Source organism: Corylus avellana, chromosome ca6 (genome assembly GCF_901000735.1).
Source record: "Corylus avellana chromosome ca6, CavTom2PMs-1.0".
In the NCBI taxonomy this organism is placed as follows: Eukaryota; Viridiplantae; Streptophyta; class Magnoliopsida; order Fagales; family Betulaceae; genus Corylus; species Corylus avellana.
This window is the reverse complement of record NC_081546.1, coordinates 24,934,148-24,960,724: the sequence shown is the minus strand read 5'-3', so window position 1 is coordinate 24,960,724 and position 26,577 is coordinate 24,934,148. Positions and strand designations below refer to the sequence as shown.

Below are 26,577 nucleotides of genomic sequence, written 5' to 3'. Positions count from 1 at the left end.
ATTCTTCTTTATTTTATGATTTATGTTTGGAAAAGATCTATTCTTGTCTTAAAATGTGTATATAATACACATTTTAACTTATATAACTACTTATGATTGTGAATAGCAGTATAACTTCCAAAGTTCTATAAAAAAGATGACCATTGTTCTATCAGTTAGAATTGATGAAGGCACAATTTCTGATCCCTTACCAGCTTCACGACCATATAATAGATTTTCTTAAGCTCATCAAGGATGCAGTCATAGCAAAAGGTTCGTCAAGGAAGATCATAATAGAAATTAGGCCTGTGATATGAGAATTCCAACTTGATAATGATGACTTTTAATGTTTGTATTGTGTTCATTACAAAATTTGTTAGTGATGACCTATATCTTTCAGAAGATTTTTTTTTTTTTTTTTTAATTATTATTATTATTTCTCAGTTGAAGTTGCAACATGATTGTAGATTATGATAGAGTATTGCATGACTTTAGAATAAGAGCTCTTGCCACATTCTTTTGAAATCTTACCATATCGTACAAGTTAAAAGTCCCAATGTTTTCTGCTGTTTGGCCTATAATACAACTTGGATTGTGCAGGTTGATCCTGGCACTGGCACTGGCACTGGTAGCCGCTTGATGGCTAAGCTTGGGCAAAAACTTGAAATATCCTATAGCATTTTACCAAAGCTTGCTACCAACTCTAGATAAAGAATCTGAATTTGATTGTTTTGTTTTGATCAATAATCAACAATAAAAGAAATGTGTTATGACCTTATACATAAAGTAGCTAAAATCTAGGCTGAAACAATTTGATTAGTGGGAAACGCCCTGCCCATCTAAGTCCATTCAAAGATCAGAATTGGAATAAAACTCAAATGTCTCCCTGTGCTATCTTTTGAATGGAATACCTGACTAGGGAGCAAATTTTTGTATATAACGAATTGGTTGAAAAATTCAGAAGCACAAATGAACAAGGGAATTGCTAATAAAATAGGACAATAATGCTCAATGGGTCCATATATATTATATAATTACATTTACATTTATATATGAGGGAAAACTGGTACGAAACATATCTAACAACCGGTTGTCATAAATTACCAACGAAAAAAGAAAAAATGAAAAATAAATTTAAAAAATTACCTTGTAGTTTAGACAATAGTTGTACCGCTTTCTACTAAAATTGGCAGTTGTCCAGGAGTTCCTTAAGTGGGCAAGAACTCCACAGTGACATAATGGACGCATCGCTATTTGCAGATATTATTTTGTCATGCCTACGCAAAAGAGAATTACTGAAGTTAATTATCATTCCTCAGCCCTAATAGCCAACCAAACAACTCATCACAACAACTCAAAAGTGCCTTCATTCAAGGATTTAATTCACATAATTTGAAAGTTTTTTTTTTTTTTTTTCTCTCAAATATATTTTTCACTCTCAACATATGAAGGAACTCCACAGTGACTTACTTTATACAAATATATGTATGTATAATCAAATACAGAACACTATTGGGAATCTTGGTGTTTTGTTGCGCTGTTTAGGACAGCAAGCTTGCCTTATATCCTCTTATTCACAGTTCTATCAGTTTGCTTAAATTTATGCTGGAAATAAATGCTAAATGCCAGAGATGTTGTTTTGCTGAGATCAACTAGTTTTATGTTAAAAGCATCACTAGACAGCCCTTTGGACAGCATAAGATGTTCAAGCTACAATTTTGTGGGTCTGAAGAAACTTACATGCTAAGCGCAAGCCTACTTATCATGATGATTGTAATCCTGGATAGCTTTATTCTCAAAGAATTTGCATAAATGGAATTAATTTTTTTTTTTTATATATAAGTAAAATCATAATGGAATTGATGACAAGCTTATTCAAATCTCTTCCTAGAAGGCCAAGGAGCATTTGAATAAGTTCAAGATCAACATGTCTATCAGAAACCGAGGCAAAACCAAAAGTTGATAAGGATGCCAAATCACACTTTCAATATATACTTTTCTCGGTCACCAAACAGAGCTTACATATGCTACCACATTGATCTATCCCACAACTGCATAAAAAGTTGAACAGTAAATAGTATAAACTATTTTCAATATCCATATTACTTATCAAAGAAAAGTTAAAACTATTTTGAAGTTTCTTATAGCCTATACCTAACACGAGAATTCAAACACTGAAGTCGTAGGAAAGGAAAAGCTTCCACCATTTACTCATACAACTAAATGAATGCTGTGAAATAAAACTTCTTACAACTCTCAAAGCATCCACATCCCCTTACATTTTTCTCTAACTTCCTCTAAAAGGATTTTGAAATCTCTACACACATACAGATTAGGACATAGTAATATGTTGTGACATTACACAGCACAACTTTATATTTTTTTCCATTTAGATGTGGAACAATATACATAAGATTATTGCTAACATGTGTCATGACATCTGGTCTCTGACAAAAAATATGCATAATCAAACTATAAAGAAATCAAAACTCTAAGAATCACACCATTAAATTTTCTTAAGTTGCTGAAAGCCTATATTGTCACAAGAAAAAAAAAACCCAGATCTAATGAAACAACAAGAGACAAAACAGAACAATATGCAGGAGAAAAAACAAAAATTACTCGCATTTTAGAGAGTGTCCCCTTCCCTAGCATTTCTCGTGTGAAAAAAGGGGTTGAACTCAAACCTGACTCAGATTGGAAGACCCATCAGCGGCGCTGCTGCTTCGTGGTGGGAGAGAGGGGGGGAGGGAATTTGGGAGAGAGACAGGAGGGAAAAAAAATTATACCCGTAGTGGGCTGATCTGCTACCCACGGTTTTGACAAAAATAGGATGTTTTGCTTCTCCGCACGGCCAGAGGGTGCTTTGTTTTGTTTTGATTCGGTTTAGACGTGGCCCAACTCTTCAATTATCCACAAACAATTTGTTTTTCTCTAAGCCCATTTACACAAGCCCACAGACCTGTACACCTACTCCATATTATAAACTACAGATAGTTTAGACATCATACCTAAGCTATAGGTCGTTTAGTGTCCCAAAAAAAACCTCGTTTTCATCATGACTGAAACCACACCTTCTATCATTCCACACCTCTTTCCCGGGATCTCAATCGTCATCTATACCTCTACCATTTCGATCATCTTGGTGTAGTATTGGTATCTCGGTCTTTGATCGAAGAAAATTATCAAACATGGAGTAGGGCAATTATTATGGCTCTTAGCGCCAAGAGCAAGCTTAGAACCATTGATGGGACCATCTCTCCATTAGCAACCTCCTTCAAAGATTTTTCACAATAGAGCCATTGCAATACTATGGTAAAATCTTGGTTATTAAATTTTATTTCTAATGACATTTGCAGTAGTGTTATTTATTGAGCCATTGCAACACTATGGTAAAACTAAAATTATTTAAAAAAAAAAAAAAAAGGGTTAAATACTTCAGACCCCGTAGGGTTTCACAACTTTATTTTTTCCCCCATGGGGTTTCATTTTTATCACAGGAAGTCCTTGTGGTTTTGATAATATACCAAGTTAATCTTTCGTCAGTTGACTTAACGGAATTCCATGTAGACCAATCAAATGTTGACACGTGACACCTACTTAAATTTTTTTTTTAAAAAAAAAAAATTTAAAAAGTATTTTTGAAAAAAAAAAAAAAACAAAAAAAATTGGGGGTGGCTCTTGGCTCCAAAGGTGTGAAACCACCCCCGCTGATGCTTGGGGTGGTTTGAGATTGGTTTGGGGGCTAGAGAAATGGCCGAAACCCTGGGCCCTTGGTGGCTTCGCTGAATTGGGGTGGCCGGCCACCCCATATTTTTTAATAGTTATTTTTATTATTTATTATTTAATTTTATATTTATTTTTTTAAAAAATAATAATATTTTATTATTTTATATTAAGTGGGACACATGGCGAAATGGTGACTGTTAGATGAAAATGAATGGTCAGGATTTCAAAAAAAAATTGATGGGCAATTTTCCCACTATTACCGGGGATCTCAATCCCATTGTTTGAAGGTGCTTCACAAATGTCACCAAAATGACAACGACAATTGATACAATTAATTGTAGCGTGCGTCACATAACTTGAGGTGTGTATTCTCACTAATTTAGTGTTCAAATTGCTAACAATAAGAAAATAAGAGAGGAAGAGAGATTATGATGATATGAGGTTGAGAGCTAGCAGGACGTGCCTTAGCAGAGGAAGAGAGAAAGGGAGTGAGAGGCTCTCAATTGATCTATGTGTTGGTGATAATATCTTGAATTTTCTTTGCTTTCAAATTTAATGTTTAAGTTACTCTAGTCAACAGAGAGCTAAAGTTGCTGAGTTGACCTAATTTGGACGAACAGTAAAGTTGCTAGGTTAAAAATGTTTGGAAACAATTCTTTTTTATTTTATGATTTATGTTTGGAAAAGATCTATTCTAGTCTTAAAATGTGTATATAATACACATTTTAACTTATATGACTACTTATGATTGTGAATGGCAGTATAACTTCCAAAGTTCTATAAAAAAGATGACCATTGTTCTATCAGTTAGAGTTGATGAAGGCACAATTCCTGATCCCTTACCAGCTTCATGACCATATAATAGATTTTCTTAAGCTCATCAAGGATGCAGTCATAGCAAAAGGTTCGTCAAGGAAGATTGTAATAGAAATTAGGCCTGTGATATGAGAATTCAAACTTGATAATGATGACTTTTAATGTTTGTATTGTGTTCACTACAAAATTTGTTAGTGATGACCTATATCTTTCACAAGATTTTTTTTTTTATTTTTTTTTTAATTATTATTATTATTTCTCAGTTGAAGTTACAACATGATTGTAGATTATGATAGAGTATTGCATGACTTTAGAATAAGAGCTCTTGCCACATTCTTTTGAAATCTTACCATATCGTACAAGTTAAAAGTCCCAATGTTTTCTGCTGTTTGGCCTATAATACAACTTGGATTGTGCAGGTTGATCCTGGCACTGGCACTGGCACTGGCAGCCGCTTGACAGCTAAGCTTGGGCAAAAACTTGAAATATCCTATAGCATTTTACCAAAGCTCGCTACCAACTATAGATAAAGAATCTGAATTTGATTGTTTTGTTTTGATCAATAATCAACAATAAAAGCAATGTGTTATGACCTTATACATAAAGTAGCTAAAATCTAGGCTGAATCAATTTGATTAGTGGGAAACGCCCTGCCCATCTAAGTCCATTCAAAGATCAGAATTGGAATAAAACTCAAATGTCTCCCTGTGCTATCTTTTGAATGGAATACCTGACTAGGAGCAAATTTTTGTATATAACGAATTGATTGAAAAATTCAGAAGCACAAATGAACAAGGGAATTGCTAATAAAACAGGACAATAATGCTCAATGGGTCCATATGTATTATATAATTACATCTTTTTTTTTATAAGTAATAAGAAGTTTTTTTGATAAGTATAATATAATTACATTTACATTTATATATGAGGGAAAACTGGTAGGAAACATATCTAACAACCGGTTGTCATAAATTACCAACGAAAAAAGAAAAAATGAAAAATAAATTTCAAAGATTACCTTGTAGTTTACACAATAGTCGTACCGCTTTCTACTAAAATTGGTAGTTGTCCAGGAGTTCCTTAAATAGGCAAGAACTCCACAGTGACATAATGGACGTCCACTAGACGCATCGCTATTTGCAGATATTATTTTGTCATGCCTACGCAAAAGAGAATTACTGAAGTTAATTATCATTCCTCAACCCTAATATCCACCCAAACAACTCATCACAACAACTCAAAAGTGCCAGTCCATTCAAGGATTTAATTCACATAATTTGAAAGTTTTTTTTTTCCCTCTCAAATATATTTTTCACTCTCAACATATAAAGGAACTCCACAGTGACTTACTTTATACAAATATATGTATGTATAAACAAATACAGAACACTATTGGGAATCTTGGTGTTTTCTTGCGCTGTTTAGGACAGCAAGCTTGCCTTAAATCCTCTTATTCACAGTTCTATCAGTTTGCTTAAATGTATGCTGGAAATAAATGCTAAATGCCAGAGATGTTGTTTTGCTGAGATCAACTAGTTTTATGTTAAAAGCGTCACTAGACAGCCCTTTGGACAGCATAAGATGTTCAAGCTACAATTTTGTGGGTCTGAAGAAACTTACACGCTAAGCACAAGCCTACTTATCATGATGATTGTACTCCTGGATAGCTTTATTCTCAAAGAATTTGCATAAATGGAATTAATTTTTTTTTTTTTATATAAGTAAAATCATAATGGAATTAATGACAAGCTTATTCAAATCTCTTCCTAGAAGGCCAAGGAGCATTTGAATAAGTTCAAGATCAACATGTCTTTCAGAAACTGAGGCAAAACCAAAAGTTGATAAGGACGCCAAATCACACTTTCAATATATACTTTTCTCGGTCACCAAACAGAACTTACATATGCTACCACATTGATCTATCCCACAACTGCATAAAAAGTTGAACATTAAATGGTATAAACTATTTTCAATATCCATATTACTTATCAAAGAAAAGTTAAAACTATTTTGAAGTTTCTTATAGCCTATACCTAACACGAGAATTCAAACACTGAAGTCGTAGGAAAGGAAAAGCTTCCACCATTTACTCATACAACAAAATGAATGCTGTGAAATAAAACTTCTTACAAATCTCAAAGCATCCACATCCCCTTACATTTTTCTCTAACTTCCTCTAAAAGGATTTTGAAATCTCTACACACATGCAAATTAGGACATAGTAATATGTTGTGACATAACACTGCACAACTTTATATTTTTTTCCATTTCAATGTGGAACAATATACATAAGATTATTGCTAACATGTGTCATGAGATCTGGTCTCTGACAAAAAATATGCATAATCAAACTATAAAGAAATCAAAACTCTAAGAATCACACCATTAAATTTTCTTAAGTTGCCGAAAGCCTATATTGTCACAAGAAAAGAAAACCGAAATTAAAATATAAAAAAAAAAAAAAAAAACCCAGATCTAATGAAACAACAAGAGACAAAACAGAACAATATGCAGGAGAAAAAACAAAAATTACTCGCATTTTAGAGAGTGTCCCTTTCCCTAGCATTTCTCGTGTAAAAAAAGGAGTTGAACTCAAACCTGACTCAGATTGGAAGACCCATCGGCGGCGCTGCTGCTTCGTGGTGGGCGGCGGGTGGGAGAGAGTGGGGGGAGGGAATTTGGGAGAGAGACTGGAGGGAAAAAAAAATTATACCCGTAGTGGGCTGGTCTGCTACCCAAGGTTTTGACAAAAATAGGATGTTTTGCTTCTCCGCACGGCCAGCGGGTGCTTTGTTTTGTTTTGTTTTGGTTTAGACGTGGCCCAACTCTTCAATTATCCACCAACAGTTTGTTTTTGTCTAAGCCCATTTACACAAGCCCACAGACCAGTACACCTCCTCCATATTATAAACTACAGATAGTTTAGACATCATACCTAAGCTATAGGTCGTTTAGTGTCCCAAAAAAAACCTAGTTTTCATCATGACTGAAACCACACCTTCTATCAATCCACACCTCTTTCCCGGGATCTCAATCATCATCTGTGCCTTTACCATTTCCATCATCTTGGTTCGGTCTCTTATTGAATAAAATTATTAAACATGGAGTTGGGCAATTATTATGGCTCTTAGCGCCAAGAGCAAGCTTAGAATCATTGATGGAACCATCTCTTCATTAGCGACCTCCTCTAAAGATTTTTCACAATAGAGCCATTACAATATTATGGTAAAATCTTAGTTATTAAATTCTATTTCTAATGGCATTTGCACTAGTGTTATTTATGAGCTATTGCAACACTATGGTAAAACTAAAATTGTTTTTTTTTTTTTTTTTTTTATAAAAAAAATGTGGAAAATTTCAATTTTATTTTTATTTTTTGAATTTATTAGAGTTTTTTGTCTTATTGAAAAAAAAAAAAATCAGGGTTATTTTTGTCTTTTTGCTGACCTTAGGATTTATTGTCAATTTTTTTGATAATTTAAGAGACATTGTCCGAATTAAGAGTTCGGAGATACACTATGACATTGTCAATTGAATAGTAGTTTGAGAAAGAGAAATTTGCTTTTGTTGTTTAGAGCTTCGTGCTCTTAGTGTTTAGAACTTTGGTTCTAGATGTTTTTGTATTCTTTCAGGTTATTTGAATAAGATTAGTATTTATTAAAAATTAAAAAAAATTAAAAAAGAAAAAAGAAAAAGGTAAGTAGTCTGAGGGTGTGGAAACTTCTCCTTAATGATTAATTTAAAGAATTAATTGAATAAAATAATAATAAAATTTTTAACATTACTCTCGAGTTTTCCCCAAATAAAAGATAAAGGTGCCGTGAGTAGTGAGTAGTGACGGGGAGTGTCTTGTTCGGATACGCAAGCCTACATGTAGGCTACATGTTTGGCGTTTGGTACCTGAAATATCTCTTACCATGTTGTCATCGGACACGTCAACATCCAACCGCTTGAGGTTGCTGAATTTCCACAAGTGGTGGTTAGAAAACCAATGGGCTCGGACTCTCCTGTTGGGTTAGTCCATTTACAATTGTCCGGGTTTGTCACGGATTTTAGTCCATTTTATATCACCTGTTGCACCACCCGTATTGTTCGGACCGTTACGAGTCGACGACTGTGACGGTCAACATGCATGAATAAGTGCACAGTATGCAGTATGCAGTATGCATGGGATAGGGTTGACATCATTCCATGCATGATATCGATGCGTCCAAATCATCTGACCACTTCAAAGCTCCCCATCCCTTTATGAAAATGCATGTAAACCGTTGGATGGACTATTATATCTATTTTTCACAAGTTGGTTGAAAGAAGTGACTTTTAAACCCAAGGTAGCAGACCAAACACGTCGGCATCTCATTTGGAAGCGGATCAGATGGCGTCACCATGCCGTCATCTGTTACTACTACTACTACTACTACATGTATTTATAGAGCTTATATATTTTTGGGCTTAATTTCTATATGTGCTAATCCAACATATTCGAAGCAAGTACGTGTAAACTTACACATAAATTTAAATTGTCAATGCCACTTAAAATTTTAACATAAATATCATTAAATTTATAAAATTTAATTTAAATTACGAAATGAATTGAAATGTTTTATTTTATTTTTATTTTTACTCTCCCATCTTTTTCTCATGCTTTCATTTTAAAAATTAATCATTAAATATGTAAGACCCACGTATGAATTATATAGATCTAGGCCTTGTTTGTTAAACCCTACCCCATTCTCTCGCATTCTACCACACTATTCACTTCATTTTTTTTCAAAAAAAACATTCTTATTTTTATATCAAATCATTCATTTTTTATATCACATAATTTACCTTTTATTACTATTCAAATAAAAAAATCATTACAAAACAAAATTTTCTGCTTTCTAATATCACTTTTTCATTTTCCCATATCAATAATTATTTATTTTTTATTTTTTATTTTTACAAATGAATAGTGCCATGGTGGGGGGTTTTGTTTAACAAACACCCCCCTAATAATTAATTTTTAAAATGCAATGATGGAAGAAGAACCCAATTATATTAAATAGGAAAATACTAGGTGTTCTCCTCGTACCATGTGAATATTATTTTTTTCTAAAAAAAAAAAAAGAAACTGGCCCCACCGGTCCCCTATTTCTCTAGTGAAATATTATGTGTTCTCCTAATGTTTTCTTGGTCCTATGTATATATTATTTTATAAGAAAAAAAAAATTGGCCCTTATTTCTCTACTTGATTTTTAGAAAATAATATACATTTAAAACCAAGATATATAACACGCATTTCTTTTCTTTTTTTTTTCATTCGATTTAAAAAAAAAATAATATCCACACAGAACAAAGAAATACCTAACATTTTCCTATTAAATATCAGGTGTAGAAAATGAATCATTTCCATTTTCATGGCTAAGTAAGAACTCTCCTTCCACATAAATGAAACTATCAATGGGAATGAATTTGCATTTATTTAATTTGCTGATAAGTAATGTTCAATTAATATTTGATCTAATTAGCACGTGATAAACATGCGTGGAATTGAAAGATTAACAGTACCGAGAAAGTTACTTAGACATTACCCTTTGTTTTGGTATGATGATGGGTATCTAATAATAATAATTCCATGAACATGAACATGCATGATGGCGATGCATGAACACTTAAAGAAGCGCTCTGGCAATTTGCTTTTTCATTATGAGCAGTGCAAATCACGACAGACCGTTTACACACGTGATCCCAACAGTTCTACAGATGCCACTAAGAACGACAATGAAGCAATCCTCGGCATACTTGTCCAATAAGCATTCCCACTTTTCCACCTTTCATTTTCCTAAACATCCCCCACACCAAAAAGAAAAACCACACCCAAAGCTTAAGAGTCTGTATTTTTTGATAAACTCGTGTTTGGTTCAATAATCGTGTTGAAATATGTATAATATAATATTATTTTGGTCAAATCGTAAATCAACTTTTATGTTAAATTTGTAATTCTTGTACAAAATTATCTTCCCAAATGTTAAACAATCCAATTGAGATTCATTGTAATTGAGCAATAAGAAATATCTTGAAATTACAAGAGGCCTCAAATCTAGAACGAGACTCATTAGAGCCCACTGGTTCTAGGGTCAGGATACCCTGAAAAAATCATAAATTCTTAAATAACGGAATTTTGTCCGGTTTTAGACATCACAACAATTGAAAAATATTACTTATTAAAAATGTGACATGTTATCGAGACAACTAAAAAAAACCCTCATAAAATGTTTTTTTTGTTTTTGTTACTTTTGTAAAAATGCTTATTCTTCGTAAACTCAAACCGTATTTGAGTTAAAATTTTTGTACAACATAGAAATTTTTTTTTGTTTTTGTTAAAAAAAGGGTCTCCACAATCTCGGCGAGATTGAAAGAAAACCCGACACCATTTCCAAACAGAATGTAACACGCCAACTACTTACGTGTCTGTTTGATAATAAAAAATTAAAAAGGTTGTCGGACTATATATATATATATATTACCAGATTTGTCGCTTTACAGTAGAGGGGTATATTTATGATTTGGGTCATGAAGAATATTGAATAAAAATATGAGACCGAAGTTTGCCCTTATTTCCATTTATAATTTTGGCAGTAAATGGGTTTTATCTGCAAATTCTATGGTAAGATAAGGGCAGTTTCTCGTTGATAACAAACAAGCTTCACACACACTCGTTCGCAGGTGTGCCAGAGCGCAGTTCGGCGGAAGCCGCCAATTCTGTGTGTCTCCCGCTCTTCTATTCGATTCTCAATACAATTTATGAAGCGGTTAGAGCGAAAGAATTCGAAATTTATGAATCGCTAAAAGAATCGTATCGAAAAGAGTGAAAGAAGTAGACAACAAAAATTGGAGGGAGGAAAATGGCGATCCCTGAGGCGGAGCGCCGCCGTGTCAGGTTTCGGACGACGATCGAACCTAAGGTTCCGTTGAGGCGGCTACTGCGGGTGGCTTCGGTGGCGTGCGGGATTCAGTTCGGGTGGGCGCTGCAGCTGTCGCTGCTGACGCCGTACGTGCAGGAGCTGGGGATCCCGCACGCATGGGCCAGCGTGATATGGCTCTGCGGGCCGCTGTCGGGGCTCCTGGTGCAGCCACTGGTGGGCCACATGAGCGACCGCTCCACCAGCCGGTTTGGCCGCCGGAGGCCGTTCATACTCGCCGGGGCGGTGTTGATCGCCGTCTCCGTCCTGATTATCGGACACTCGGCGGACATCGGGTGGCTCCTCGGCGACCGCGGCTCGTTCAGGCCCAGGGCCGTGGCTGCGTTCGTGTTCGGCTTTTGGATTCTGGATGTGGCCAATAACATGACTCAGGGTCCTTGTAGAGCTCTGCTCGCCGATCTCACTGGTAATCCTCCATTGCCTTTTCTGCTATTTTATATTTTTCCATTTTATTTAAGCGTTGCTAGATTCTTCAATGGCAAATCAAATCTGATTCGGCCCTCCAAAGCAATGTGCCAATTTGTTAGTGTTCGTTAATTTATTAGTGTCCTTCGAACTAGTTTATTCTGATAAAAAAAAGAAACTGTTGAATACAGGATTCTGTCTTTGAAATGTTAATTTTGGTCGTTATTTATTTATTAATTGTTAGTTGTTGATATATTTTACTGTCTTAGCATTTAAATGGACTAGGATTTATCAGTTAATGATATCTTTTGTGGAACTAGAAGTACTAACAATTTGCTTCAATCAACTTTGTCGACCATTAATTAGTACGGTGGAAGAAACCCTGAATGTTTCACATGTTGATGGTGGGCATGAAAATCAAATGAACTAGTACTCAATTCAATCAAAATTGTAGCAAATTGGATTGGAGCTCATTGAATGATGTAAAAGCCATGGACGGGTTACAGTTATACTCAGCTTCGCTATTGAATTCTGCATAAAATCCACATCCTAAGTTTTTTGCCACAGATTATTCTTGCAATCTACCCAGCAGACTATAGAGCACTGCCTATTTCGTCAAAATGAAAATTGACTATTGAGAAAGGAGAGAAAGACATGAAGATAAGTATTGCCGAAAATTCTGTATGAGAAACTTAGTGAGATATAATAGAACCTATTCTTCTTAAATGTTTTTTTGTGTAAAAAATATTCCCAAATTAGAAAGATAATGGCATGTGGAACATGGTTCATTCTTTTGAGAAACACCAGTTACTACTTTGTACCTACACCTGCATGTGAAACATATGAAAAATATTAAATTTTGTCAGAATATAAATACTTCTGCAAACAAACTACTAGTTGACATATGTCTTGTGCTAAATATCTGTCATGCTAGGAAAGGATCATCGAAGGAATCGAGTGGCAAATGCATATTTCTCTTTGTTTATGGCTGTTGGCAATGTTCTTGGCTTCGCCACTGGATCATATAGTGGCTGGTTCAAAATTTTTCCATTTACTCATACCACTGCATGCAATGCAAACTGTGCAAATCTCAAGTCTGCTTTCCTTATCGACATTGTGTTCATTGCAATTACTACATATGTAAGCATATCAGCAGCTCAGGAAGTGCCTCTTGGTTCGAGTGTGAGGTCCACACCCTCTGCCGAAGATGGGCCAGGAACTTCAGGTCATGCTCAAGAAGCCTTTCTTTGGGAACTGTTTGGGACTTTTAGTTATTTTTCAGGGTCTATATGGGTAATCCTGTTTGTTACTGCTTTGACCTGGATTGGATGGTTTCCATTTCTTCTTTTTGATACTGATTGGATGGGTAGAGAGATTTATGGTGGCAAGCCTAACGAAGGGCAGAATTATAGTACTGGAGTTAGAATGGGTGCCTTTGGTCTGATGTTGAATTCAGTTGTTCTTGGAATAACTTCAGTGCTCATGGAGAAGTTGTGCAGTAAGTTGGGGGCCGGTTTTGTGTGGGGGGTTTCAAATATCCTCATGGCTCTCTGCTTTCTTGGAATGCTAGTAATTACCTTTGTGGCGAAGAGTTTGGGCTATGCAGGCCATGAACTACCTCCAGATGGCATTGTAATTGCTGCATTGCTGATTTTTGCAATTCTCGGAGTTCCTTTGGCAGTAAGTCATGCAGTTCTCTCCTCTAAAAGGAATAACAGTTTTCTATTTTTTTTTTCTCCTACTCAGTCATACTCAAATTAAGGGATAATAGGAGTCAAACTTCTATTTTATGTGCATTATGAATTTATGCTGTTGTGGCCTAACGCATGCAGAGGGCCTTAATACTAAGTTGTTGTATTCTTCAGCTAAAACATGACCGATATGATCCTTCCAGTATATCCTTATTGTTGGGGCATCAAAGAAGAATTATGTAAAATTTTCTGGAGCAGGGCCTTCAGACCGAATATTGCGTTTTGGGATAACATTCTTTTCTTTTTGCCTATGTGATCAGTTAGAACTGCCGCATATATAGCTAACATGAGGATGACACTTGTATGTATTATGCAAGAGCTCAGTTTATGCATTGATTTTTACAATTTTTATTGCAGATCACTTACAGCGTTCCATATGCCTTGATATCCTCACGTATTGAGTCTTTGGGGCTTGGCCAAGGTGGGCAATTTATAGTTTCAAAAAATTTCTGGGAGATGTTGGCTGTTGGGCTGCTTATCTAAATGGTTGGGTTCTTGCAGGATTATCAATGGGTGTCCTGAATCTGGCAATAGTGATCCCACAGGTATGGCTGCCCTTTCATTCCTTTATTCTATGTGCATATCTGGCACTAATACTAAATGGTAATCAATTCATATTCATGATAGATGTTGTTTTATACCAAGTTTTTGGGATGACCGATAACTAACATGTTGTCCAACCTTTGATTGTCTATTGAGATTCAATTTGAATCTCTGAAACCTCCATTGCATTCAAAATTTGAATCTCAAAGTGAGAAGCAAAATCTTTTCCGTGAGTGACTTGGTGGTTGATATTTTCTCTCTCACACTAAGGTTCAAGGTTTGAATTGAATGGGGTTGTTAGAATTAGTGTGTTGTGTGTTTGATACACATAGTTATCCCACATTTGAGAAGTTTTTTTTGTATGGGTGCTTGATGTACATTGATTGCTTACTTTATGGTAAATTAAGCTTTTGGGATTGGTGGTTCTGTCATGGTATCCTATCCTTATTAGGTTAAAAGTTACTTGGTTCATTTCACGGTGACCTCATTTTGTTTAGTTTCTTTTACTTATGCACATGCAAGGCTCAGAATTGATTCGGTGGATTAGAAATTAAGTGTTATTAGGTGGTTTACAAGAGGGGGAGAATGTTAGTGTTGGTATGTTTTGTGAGTTTGATATACATTGTTGGCCTACTTCCTAATTTCTTAAGCTTTAGTGTCCGTTTGGTTTAGTGGTTTGAAAAAATAACAATTTCAAAATGAAAACGCGATTTTTAAAAACACAATTAAAATCATGTATAAAATCATGTATTTTTAAAATCAGCCTTTAAAATCATGTATTTTTTTTTTTTAAAAAAAGCAACTCTTACCTACATTTTGAAAACATGGATTTTTTCACGTTTTCAAACTGCCATTTTTTTTTTCAAATACACTCTAAAAAAGGACACTTTCCGCGATTTTGTTTAAAAATGTTCTTTTGGCCTACGAAATTGTGAGGCCAAAAGCACTCTACTATATACTTTCAAGGTAGATAGTAGCTAATGTATTATTGGAGTCGTGTTTGTGAAGTTCAGTTATCCTAGAAACAGTCTTTTTTTTTCCTTCTGCATGTGCAAGGCCTTAGTCTTCAATTAATGAGCAGGCTTGCACGTTAGGGGGAGAGGGGGGTAAATGAGTAGGTGCTTGATATATATTGTTGACCCACTTTTTGATAGTGTAAAGCTTTTGAGATCAATGCTTCAACATGTTGTAAGAGCCTGATTTATTTGATTGTTCTTGGACTCCACAAATCAGGCCTATCTATACTTACATTTTTTTTTGTTTTTTTGTGGGGAGGGGGGGAGAGGAGTGGGTTTACACATGGGCTCTTCTGGGGTTTTGTCCATAGCCTCTCCTTTTTGTGTGCATGTGTTGGTTTGGTTGGTGACTCGTCGAAATATAAATATAATCCCTCTCCACATTACAACCCCATCTCTTAAGTTATGTTTTTTTGTTCTTAAATCCTCTTTCAAAATTAATAGATATGTAATTAGCTTGTTGAGCAATTTATAAACTTGGAACTACTATAGTTATTTAATAATTTATGGGATCGCATATAGTACTCATTAATTTTATACTTACGCGACATAGACATGAAACTTGGGATATATTGCTTTGCCTCTTGATCATTATTCATCTTAGGATTTCTCTTTTTTTGATAAGTAATAAAAGTTTTATTAAAGGATTTCTCATATTAATATCTTGTCTTGGCTTTCATTGAAAAAATTTCTGGCTCACTAAATGTGATAAAGGATGTTTGTGAGTCCCATATTGGTTAGGTGTGGTTTTATATCTAATAATTGGCCTCTCTACCTAATGACTCCAGCTTTTGGTTTGGATGTTCTGAGATCTTTTCCGTCCGCCCCTCCCAAAAATAAAAAACCTTTTTCCCTCTGGTGAGCCACCTATGAGTTTGTTCCCTGCGGTCTTCACTGTGTACCCCAACTCCTTAGCCAAAAGCAAAGAAAAAATCCATTAGAATAAAGCATCGATAATCAAAAACAAGAAATCCAGTAGACATTTTCCGAAATCTTCCTAGGATCTTTATAGATAAAATCTGGAAAAAAATGAATATTGAAAGAATGGATTTAATCATAAACTCCAAATACTAAAAATTAATTCTTAAAGCTTGTGGGCAAAACACCATGAAAGCCCTATTTAATTGCAGCAGTCATTTATTTTGGCATGGTGGTTATGCATCTAGAGTAGTGGGTTATGAAAAAAGTGAGGATGTTCGCTAACATTTTTGAAAATTTACTTGTCAAAAACATTTTTGGAAAGTCTTTCTATTTTCAAACACAAAAAACACAGTTGTCAAAAAAAAAAGTTACGAAATGAAACATTTTTCAACAAACAAAACACAACATTTTTCAAAAAACAAAAGTTACAAAATGAAACATTTTTCAAAAAACAAAAGTTTTAATGCATAATTGATACTTGTGGTTTCACTCTTTATCAAAAAGGTATTTGGGTTTTAAAAAGTAACAAAAGTGATACATTTACTTTCCAAATTTATCTATTTGATACCTCTGTCCATCTACCATTTAAAAACTTAACAAAATTTTTACCACATCTATATAAAGCCATATAAGACCAATCAAATTTTGCCACATGTACAACTATGCCACCTCAGCTTGACACCTGAGAGCTGACCACATTACCGTTCCTAAAGGAGAAGACAAGGTGGCCATGTGGCTACCCGAACAGAACAAAGGTGGTTACATGACTACCACAGCAGGAGTTGGCCATGTGGCCACCCTAACCAGATGGGGGTTGGCCGCGCAGCCACCCTCACAGAGTCACAGATCAGAGGTGGTTGCACGACTACTTATCTCTCTCCCTCTTTTTTTTTTTCTTTTTTTTTTTTTAAGTAAATAAATTTTTAATTTTTTATAAGTCAGCCTCCGCCCCTGAAAAAATAAGCATAGTTAATGGTTAAGAAAAAGAGACCAAAATTTTCTTTTGGCTCATTTAAACTCCACGACTAATGGCGCGTAGAGTGCACCTCAGCGTGAGCTTTAAGAGAATGTGGCACCCTTTTTATAGACAGAGTGTGTGGGAATTGTGCTTGTTCTTTTCAGTGTTGGGCAAAATGAGATGGCTGGTTTGCATCTTCTGGTGCCTCATTGTCTGCTGGTTTCTCTCCATCTCGTGTTGGAAGTAACACATTTGTTGATATTTCTTCCAATCCAGTCATTTGGTCTAGCACATATTCACTTAGCAATTTCAAATTTTAAGGTTATTACATGTACGTAAGATTTGTTTATATTGTGTTTACTAAGTTCTTGTGAAGACTAGCAAATAATAAATGGAACATCAATTTTCTCAATCAAGTAATGGGTAAAAATAGAATTTTGTTGCCTGCCAATTGGTTTTATTTTCTAGTCTTATATGTATTCTGTCCAATGGGCAAATCAATCATTTGGGCATTTTTCATAACATTAACACTGAATTTTTGGTCCATCCTTAATTTGGTGTCTTGTATTTGCTAACAGAGGTCTTAATTTAGTGCCTTGCATTTTGCTTGTTCTTTTTCATACTGATTTAGTTAGTATATATCATATATTAACCAACTAGTTTGTATGTTAAATTGTTAATATATATATATATGTGTGTGCGCGCGCGATATAAGAACAAGCTAACGAGTAAAGCCGAGCTTATACAAGCTATGTTCACAAACATTAATTGAGTCGAGCCAAGTTTATGCGGGTCGTTTAATTATCGAACGTAATTTTGTGTTCACTAATAACTCATATATTAAATGAACCGAGCTTGAGTTGAACTTATATGAGTTGATCCCAGGCAAACTTGTGAGCAAACTAGTTCATTTACAGCCCTATTTGTGATGGTGGTGTTTCCTAGGATTGTTGGAGCATTGTGGTGGCTATGTGGAGACTGTGGGTGGATAATGACTACAGAAGTAAGATTGAGATGAGGGATTAGCTATTTGTTTTGGACATTTTTTTTGAAGGAGAAGGATAGTGTAGTGGTAGAGGGGGGATAATGGTGCGCAGGCTATGGTGGAGAATGATAGTCTCTCTCTCTCTCTGCTTTAATTTATTGATTTTATGGTGCTGAGTTGGGTGGATGTGTCATTTCGGCTTATTCCTTTAATGGCATTATAAATTTAGGCCCCTTGAGTCAAAGTACTTATATTTCTCCAGGTTTGTAGGTAGGGTGGTTATATGTTTTGTTTTGTTCTGAAATCTATTAAGGGGAGAATTGTAGTTTTACCCTTAATATGTTATTAAAGAAAGAAAAAAGAAAGGTTAATTATCTTTTAATTTTGAACATTCATTTTCACAACTTATTGTATCTTTTTCATCAGTGGACAAGTGAATGTTTTGCTAAAAGGACTGATATTCTTTTTCTGAGACTCTAGTTGAAAATATAAGGGTTGCAGTCACCAAAGATATATTGTCTACAGAAAACAGCTTTCATTCATTAGAGAGTTAAAATGTGAGTACCAAAGTAGTTAACCATGTGGATTTTTGGGAGAAGCGAGGCTGGATTATGGTTTTTATAAGACTTCCCCAGAAGAGTGAGTATCATTAAAATATAATATAACATTTGTTGCATGAATTGTAGGATACTATATTGGGCACTCACAAGTTTGTTCTAGTTTATTTTCACGAAATCTGACACCCCTTTTCATGCAAAGGCTATGTTGTTGTTTCTGAACCCTGATCTGTTCCATATCCAATAAAGAACTTCATTATATTCAGAGCTTAACAAATTATCAGGGGCATGCTCACCACTATAAGTTACTGAAATCAGAGGCCAACATATATTTTAACAGTGATCCTTCTGGTATTAATTCTAAATAAGTTGCAAACATATGATGTTTGTGTTCTGATTTAAATAGAATATATTAAACCCAGACTTATCTTACATCCAGAAGAACAGGGGTGCTGGAGTTCTGTTGAAGCTTGGCTTATATGTTTATATATAAGTAAAGAAGTGATCTTAATTATGGAGATCTAAAACCATTCTTATAACGTAGAAGGAAAGCCCACTTTTATGTTGAATACATGCCTGAAATATCAATAAGAATATCTGCACCCTTTCATACTTGCTGCCTCGCTTAATTGTTATCTAGAAGCATGTTTACAGCAATTAGCTTGACCAATGCCAATATACAAAATACTTCCAGCTGTAATATTCATCTAAGATAAAAAAGAGTCAGTGCTATTGGCATTTTGAAGATGCAGGCCATTTGCCGGACATCAAAGTGTGACCTCACTTAAGCATCACACGGAGGGAGAAAAATAATTGATTTACATGTTTCTGTTAGCTATTGAAAAACAATGTGTGCAGTGAAATCTTGCACCCAAATTTTCCCAATTGTGAGATATTACCATCTATAATTATGAGAACATGCATGTAGTTTATTTATTATCCAATCTGAAGAGTATTCATGCTGTTAGGTCTCTAATTGTTAACTGTTGTTTATCCCTGCTGCTTATTCCTAGTCTAATATCCTGGTCTCCTAGTGACTCGTGTAATTCTGGGAAAAAAAATTATGTGGAAAAATAATTTTGGTAGCATGTCATTCACTTTTGTTTGTTCTAATTCTTAGTCATTTAAGTGATGAATCTCGTGTTTGAGAGCAGGTTGTGGTGTCCCTGGGAAGTGGACCATGGGATCAGCTATTTGGTGGGGGAAATGCTCCAGCCTTTGCTGTGGCAGCAGTTGCAGCCTTTGCTAGTGGACTTGTAGCCATCTTAGCTATTCCACGATCTGGTCCTCAGAAGCCCAGAGGCCTCACATGAGGTATCTTGTTGTAACCACTAGCCAGAATTTGTAAAATAGATATTGTTCATTCCATCTATTTAATACAATTAATTGTTTGAAATTCATTTGTCCAGGAATCTTTCTTTCTTTTCTTTTTCTTCTTTTTTTCCCTTTCATTCAGTTTTCCTTGATATTTCTTTTCATCTTTTTAAGATATTCAAATAACCGAATGGCCTAAAGTTTCTTCTCATTGGTTGTTGAAATAGCAACTGAGAGTGGACAATAAGTTTTCCAAGACCTATTATTCTAATTTTTTTTCGTAGTATTGGAGGCTTTGAGAACTGTTTCTCATTTATAACTCAATGAGACCCTGTGACAGTCTGACTGAATCATAAATCCTGTTTAGAGTAGTGAGGAAGGTGCGGACTGAAGGCGTGGGGTCTCCATTTACGACAGGCACTGGTGAACATTCTACTACATATATAATTAACGGTGGAAAGCAAGCCAGTTTTGAAGTAATAATTTCTCAGACATGCTCGAAAGCTGTCATCAAATGCTGTGTGAGACAGGTTAGTTCCAAATCAGTGGAGAATTTCTTCACCAAAAATCAGTCCCACTTCATTGAAACATTGCTTTATGGCTAATTGCCAGAGAAAAGTAGTTGAAGCCTCAGCTCTGGATTCCAAAGTTACTCTCAAGACTAGTTCCTTTCAAACCAAGATAAGTTGCCCTTAATCGGGAATTATTCCTCAAGAAAATAAAATTTTCTTTCGGGGCTTATTGTGCGTTGATGGTTTGTCCGGTGATGATCTATTGGAATATCATGCATTTTGTACATGATTTTTGTTGTATGAATATGAAGTGTGCTTGGTGGCCAACATTGAATATATGAATTATGCTGATTGAAACCCTGATGTACACATCTTTTATGCTCTGGCTTTTTTTTGCGGAAAGCTGGAATGATTTCTATGGCAGGTTTTATTTATCATTTTCTTTTTCCTTTTCTTTTATTTTTGTCTGCATCTGAACCTTGGAATAAATTCCCGTGTTCATTGCACTTATCAGTATCAATGGAAGTCTGTTTTTTGCCTTGAATGCTCCCATCAATGCTTGCTACTCAGCCCTGTGAAGCATTTGAAAACAAACACAATTCCCCTTGGGTACTTCTTGCTCAGATATGACTCTATAAAGATTTTGAATGAACACATGAAAATTTCATTGCCAAACTAGCTTGTCATCATCATTGGTGTTAAATAAGAAAAGATATTCTACTGCCTTACTGCCAGGGGTATTGTATTATAGCTTTTATTACAAGTCTGAATTATATCAAAGATTATAGTTATTTGCTGTACATCCGGCACGTTAGACAGCTTCTAGTAATTCACTAGTATGTGTGGTGTTGGAGAGAGAGAGAGAGAGAGATTTATGGGTATCTATCTATATCTCTGCTATAAGTCGTGGAGATTGAGCATCTACCTTTTTCAGGAAAGGGGGGGAGAAGCATTGGTGAGGGGGATGGAATCTGGGAATTTGTTCGTGTTTCAAGGGGAGTAGTATAATCTTCATTAACAGAAAAAATTCTGACAGGTCTTGTCATTGTTGCAAATACTTTTTTCCCCCCAAACTTGCATTTTGGTATTGTATTTCTCCAATCTCCACTACAACTTGCTTTGGTGTGAGGGGTAATATGATTTTCTGATTGACGTGGGTAAAAGTGAATGGCATCACCACATCCCATGATAAAAGGTTGTCCATTTCTGTTGCTACAACAATCCTGGTGGGGTCTCCCCCAACTTGGATGCTAAATTCGAAAAAGGTATTTTCATATTTATTTAATTATTTATTTCATATAATTTTGGCTCTGTTGTTTGCATGACACATAGCTTTCATGGCAACAACATATCGATCTAAACACACATGGACTCTGACATTTGTGGGGAGGGGTATGGGTTTCAGGGAAGTAACTGATTCTTGAAGTTGCAGGAGACCCAGAAGAAAAAAGAAAGCAAAAAAAATTAACTGCTGTTGTTGTTTGAGAGTGGTGATGGTAGGGCAGGTTTTGTTGTCTTACATGCAGAGAGACACAGTCTCATCTGTGTTGTGCGAAAGGGAATACATATTTCATGGTTGTAGCTGCTGCACGTAATTTTCTCTCCTCTCTCAGTGTTCCCTTTCTCCCATCTGCCTCTTCTTCACACAGCCATCTACTGTCATCTCCATTAGCATCACTTTGTGGTCCCCATTCATCGACAACACCTACCTCCACATACCCATAAAGATAACCCTTTCTTTAAAAAAAAAAAAAAAGAATTTTTTAAAATAAATTAATGTGAAAAGGTTGCATTAAAAGATCCCACTAGATTTTTGCACCTTTTCTTTTTTTTTCATCTCACTTGCTAACCCCTCCCCCAAACCCCACCTGTTTATACTTCATCATCGCCTTGATTTTGCACTTCTCTCAACTCCACAACCCAGCAATGAAAAATGTCTCTGAGTGATTTTATATGGAGTTGGGATCTTTGAAGATCTCTTAATGGATCAGAAAATCTCTGCCATCTATCTCAGTGCTTCTTTCTTTTACAAATACCCCTCCCCCGCATATCAAATATGTCAAATATATATATATATATATATATATATATATATATATATATATATATATTCCCTCTTCTAAACATGTAAAACAAAGAGTGGAAACAAATGGGGCCTTTAAATAGAGATTACACAAGCGATGTTTTGGGTGTTAAAATGGATCCAGACAGAGCAAAGAGTGAATGTTTTTCTCACATGGGTTGTGCAAGAATGGAACATGCATGCTTGCCTTTGAACACGCAAACATTCAAAGTTAGAAGCCTGCAGGCATTTGTCACACAAAAAGTAAATAAATAAAATTAAAATAAATAGGCCAATATATGATGCCCTTGTCACCTCAGCACAAGTAGGCGAATTTGCTCATTGATCCCTTCGATCCACTTGACACCTAAAGATAAACTTCTTTATATTTTTCTTCGTACACAAAACCAGAAACCCAAACACGGGTGTGTTTAGAAAGATTATCCACTTGAGCCAAAAAAAGTTGATTAAACCAGAAGAGTAAACGCACCCTCAAGAGACTGCAAAAAGCACCCTCCCATTATCATGTAAACAAACCACAAACCAAGCCAGCTGATTTGGCGGTAAAAAGCAATAATATCCTCACCAATCACCTCTCTTCTCTAGCTACTATTTTACCATCTTAGTATTAAAGATAAGATCTTAGAGAAGCTTTGTAAATACTCTTGCTCTGTCTTTTCTAAACTCCACCCATTTATTCTTCCTTCTTTCTGATCATATTACAAATGAATATACACCAGCAAGCAGCCTGATAGATCGGTTTATAGACAGAGAGAGAGAGAGAGAGGTTGGTCCCCCCATAGACACTCCGGTTTATCAGATATTTTTTTTTTTTTGGTGCTAAATTGACACGTTTCTGAGAACAAAAGGTAGGGCCTAATCCCTCCATGTATATATATAACCTATCCTCCACACACCCGTTGCCATATTCAAAGCTCCCAACAAAACAAAACAACAGCACAAAACAGAAAGCCATATATTTCATCTCTCTCTTTCAACTTTCTTTTACCCACAAAAACTATGTGTAATCCAAATCCTTCTTCTCCCTCTCTTCCACTCTCTTCCAAGAAAACCCACAACTTAAGTCTCAACAAACCTACGGATCCTCATGAACCAGATACTGAAGCTGAAGATCAACTTCATAGGTGGCCAACACCTTCTGAGGTAAAAAAAAACAAAAAAAAAAAAAAAAGAAGAAGAAAAATATCCATGCACACATACACTCTTAAGAACAGCAATGATCCGTATATAATATATGTACATGCATATATCTTATAAACTCAGGCATTTTTTCTTATACTTGTGTTTGATTAATTCAGGCCTTGGAAGAAATCAAAGCCATAGGGAAAATCTCAGGCCCTACAGCCATCACAGGTCTTCTTCTATACTCAAGAGCCATGATCTCCATGCTTTTTCTGGGCTATCTTGGGGAGCTCGAGCTCGCCGGAGGATCGCTCTCCATCGGCTTCGCCAACATCACCGGCTACTCCGTGATCTCCGGCTTGGCGATGGGAATGGAACCAATTTGCGGCCAAGCTTACGGCGCAAAACAATGGAAGCTTCTTGGCTTAACTCTGCAAAGAACAGTACTTCTCCTCCTATCCACCTCCATTCCCATCTCTTTCATGTGGCTAAACATGAAGAGAATCCTCTTGTGGTGCGGTCAAGACAAAGAAATATCATCAGTTGCTCATACTTTCATCGTCTTCTCCATTCCAGACCTCTTCTTCCTCTCACTTCTTCACCCTCTTCGAATCTATCTGAGGACTCAAAGCGTCACATTACCCTTAACTTATTGTTCTGCAATCTCCGTTCTCCTTCATATCCCAATCAATTTCCTTCTTGTTGTCCATTTCAAGATGGGAATTTCAGGGGTTGCAATTGCAATGGTATGGACAAATCTCAATCTCTTCCTCTTGCTTTCTTCCTTCATTTACTTCTCCGGCGTCTATAAGAACTCGTGGGTATCTCCAAGCACCGATTGCGTCCGCGGATGGTCGTCTTTGCTCGCCATGGCCATCCCTACCTGCATCTCCGTTTGCCTTGAATGGTGGTGGTATGAGTTCATGATATTGCTGTGTGGCCTTCTTGTCAACCCCAAAGCAACAATTGCTTCAATGGGAATTCTCATCCAAACAACATCTCTTGTCTATGTTTTCCCATCAGCTCTCAGCCTTGGAGTTTCCACTAGAGTTGGGAATGAATTAGGCGCAAACCGCCCCGAAAAAGCCCGAATTTCCACCATCGTCTCCCTCGTTTGCGCCGTCGGATTAGGCCTTGCAGCCATGCTTTTCACAACCTTGATGAGGCACCAATGGGGTAAGTTCTTCACAACCGACGCCGAGATTTTAGAGCTCACTGCAATCGCATTGCCCGTGGCCGGGCTCTGCGAGCTCGGAAACTGCCCGCAAACCACCGGCTGCGGCGTTTTGAGAGGCAGCGCGAGGCCGACGATCGGAGCGAACATCAATTTGGGATCATTCTATTTGGTGGGTATGCCTGTGGCAATCTTCTTGGGGTTTGTGGCGAAAATAGGGTTCGCAGGGCTCTGGCTCGGGTTACTTGCGGCGCAGGCTTCATGTGCTCTGCTCATGCTTTATGTTCTCTGCAACACCGATTGGATGATTCAGGTAGAGAGAGCAAGGCAACTCACACAAACATATACCACGTCTCCTCCGTTGCCGGTATCATCATCATCATCACCACCGGAGATATCTAACACTGAAGAATCCGGCAAGAAGGCTAATCTTGAAGAGATATTGTGCATCAATAATGGCGATGAGCTTCTGATGAAGTCACCATCACCAACATCGCTTGAAACAGAGCCGCTTATATCTACTAGACATGATCATATATAATACTGTGTAACTGATTGATATGGGATGTTAACTTCACCATTTTTCCCCATCCCGGCCATGTGAAAATTATTTAGATTAAACCCTTTTCTTTTAAAAGTTGTTGTATTAATAATAATAATAATAATAATAATAATAATAAACATAGTAGAATAGAATCGAAACACTTTTGTATTATTTCTCCAAATTGACATTGTGTGTGTTTATGTTGTCTGAGTGAGAGAGTGTGAGAGGTTAAGCTGTCGGTTGTTTTTGAGGCGTGGGAGGAAGAATCTCTGCCTACCTTTCTTCTTGTTTCTTTCCAAATTAGGCAAGCATCTTGACTGCCTAAAATGGAAAAATTACCTTAATACACTGTAAACTTCGGCTTAATTAAACCGCCCCAGATCTTAACATTGCTGCTCTCTCTCTCTCTCTCTCTCTCTCTCTCTCTATATATATATATAGGCGTACCATATCTATACATCACGTACATTATAGTTATACCTATTATCGAAGAAGTCATAAAAAATTAAAAATAAAAAACTATTACCATATAATATAAACTAGAGGTGATAAGTAATGAAAGGCCAAGGCCTTTTTATATCAAACTGATTTTAAAGTTTTGAGTAATCTCTTGAGCTTTCTTCTTTTATCAAGCCATTACTTATGACTCAAAATTTATCAAGTCACTTTCTAAGATTTGCTTTGTTATCATCCGTTTGTATTTTTGCGGTTAACTTTTTAAAGGTGATGAGTGACATGTAGCCATCGGACCGTACCATGTCCAATAAAAAGTAAACATGTGTCCAGAGAATATAATCAACTAGCTTATATCAAACTATACCAAACTGGATGCACCACATTATTGACAAGTACCTCAACCAATACTAAAAAAAAAAAAAATAAAAGCCTCCCACAACAGATGGGGGACGGCCTTGTGCATGGCCACTTCCACATGCAGCTAGCAGATGGGGATGACTACAACCACTCCCACAACAGAGGCCCTTTTCGTACATCAGAGGGGTTTATTATTATTATTATTATTATTATTGATTAAGTCTTGATTGATATGTTATTTATTTTTTATTTTTTATTTTTTATTGACATGTCAATGACTTGGCACATCCAGCGCATGGCAGCGTGCATAGCCCCTTCCACATGCAGTAGATGGGGATGGCTGTAACCACTCCCACAACGGAGGCTCATTTCGTACATCCGAGGGGGTCT

The 26,577-nt window shown here is 36.1% G+C and overlaps 2 protein-coding genes and 1 long non-coding RNA gene across 5 annotated transcripts; 2 read left to right on the top strand and 1 right to left on the bottom strand.

Moving 5' to 3' along the window:
• Positions 1-495: 495 nt before the first annotated feature.
• LOC132184879 (uncharacterized) lies at positions 496-7,240 on the bottom strand. Its single transcript, XR_009440591.1, has 3 exons — positions 7,123-7,240; positions 5,543-5,684; positions 496-1,256 (listed from the first exon to the last, which is right to left on the bottom strand). It is a non-coding gene; the product is annotated as an uncharacterized LOC132184879 (long non-coding RNA).
• Positions 7,241-11,098: 3,858 nt separating this feature from the next.
• On the top strand, positions 11,099-20,814 carry LOC132183845 (sucrose transport protein SUC4). Of its 3 annotated transcripts, none has more exons than XM_059597300.1 (6): positions 11,099-11,895; positions 12,829-13,574; positions 14,003-14,066; positions 14,147-14,190; positions 19,780-19,939; positions 20,280-20,814. In XM_059597300.1, exons 1-5 carry the CDS (start codon positions 11,412-11,414, stop codon positions 19,936-19,938), a joined length of 1,497 nt encoding a protein of 498 aa, XP_059453283.1. In that variant the 5' UTR covers positions 11,099-11,411; the 3' UTR covers position 19,939; positions 20,280-20,814. The 3 variants fall into 3 exon arrangements, with proteins under 3 accessions (XP_059453283.1, XP_059453282.1, XP_059453281.1); XM_059597299.1 differs by having other exon boundaries at positions 11,100-11,895; positions 20,312-20,814; XM_059597298.1 differs by having other exon boundaries at positions 11,100-11,895; positions 20,307-20,814.
• Positions 20,815-23,386: 2,572 nt separating this feature from the next.
• Positions 23,387-25,730, top strand: LOC132184642 (protein DETOXIFICATION 48). The gene is made up of 2 exons (XM_059598352.1): positions 23,387-23,677; positions 23,833-25,730. Exons 1-2 carry the CDS (start codon positions 23,534-23,536, stop codon positions 25,369-25,371), a joined length of 1,683 nt encoding a protein of 560 aa, XP_059454335.1. The 5' UTR covers positions 23,387-23,533; the 3' UTR covers positions 25,372-25,730.
• Positions 25,731-26,577: the final 847 nt, after the last annotated feature.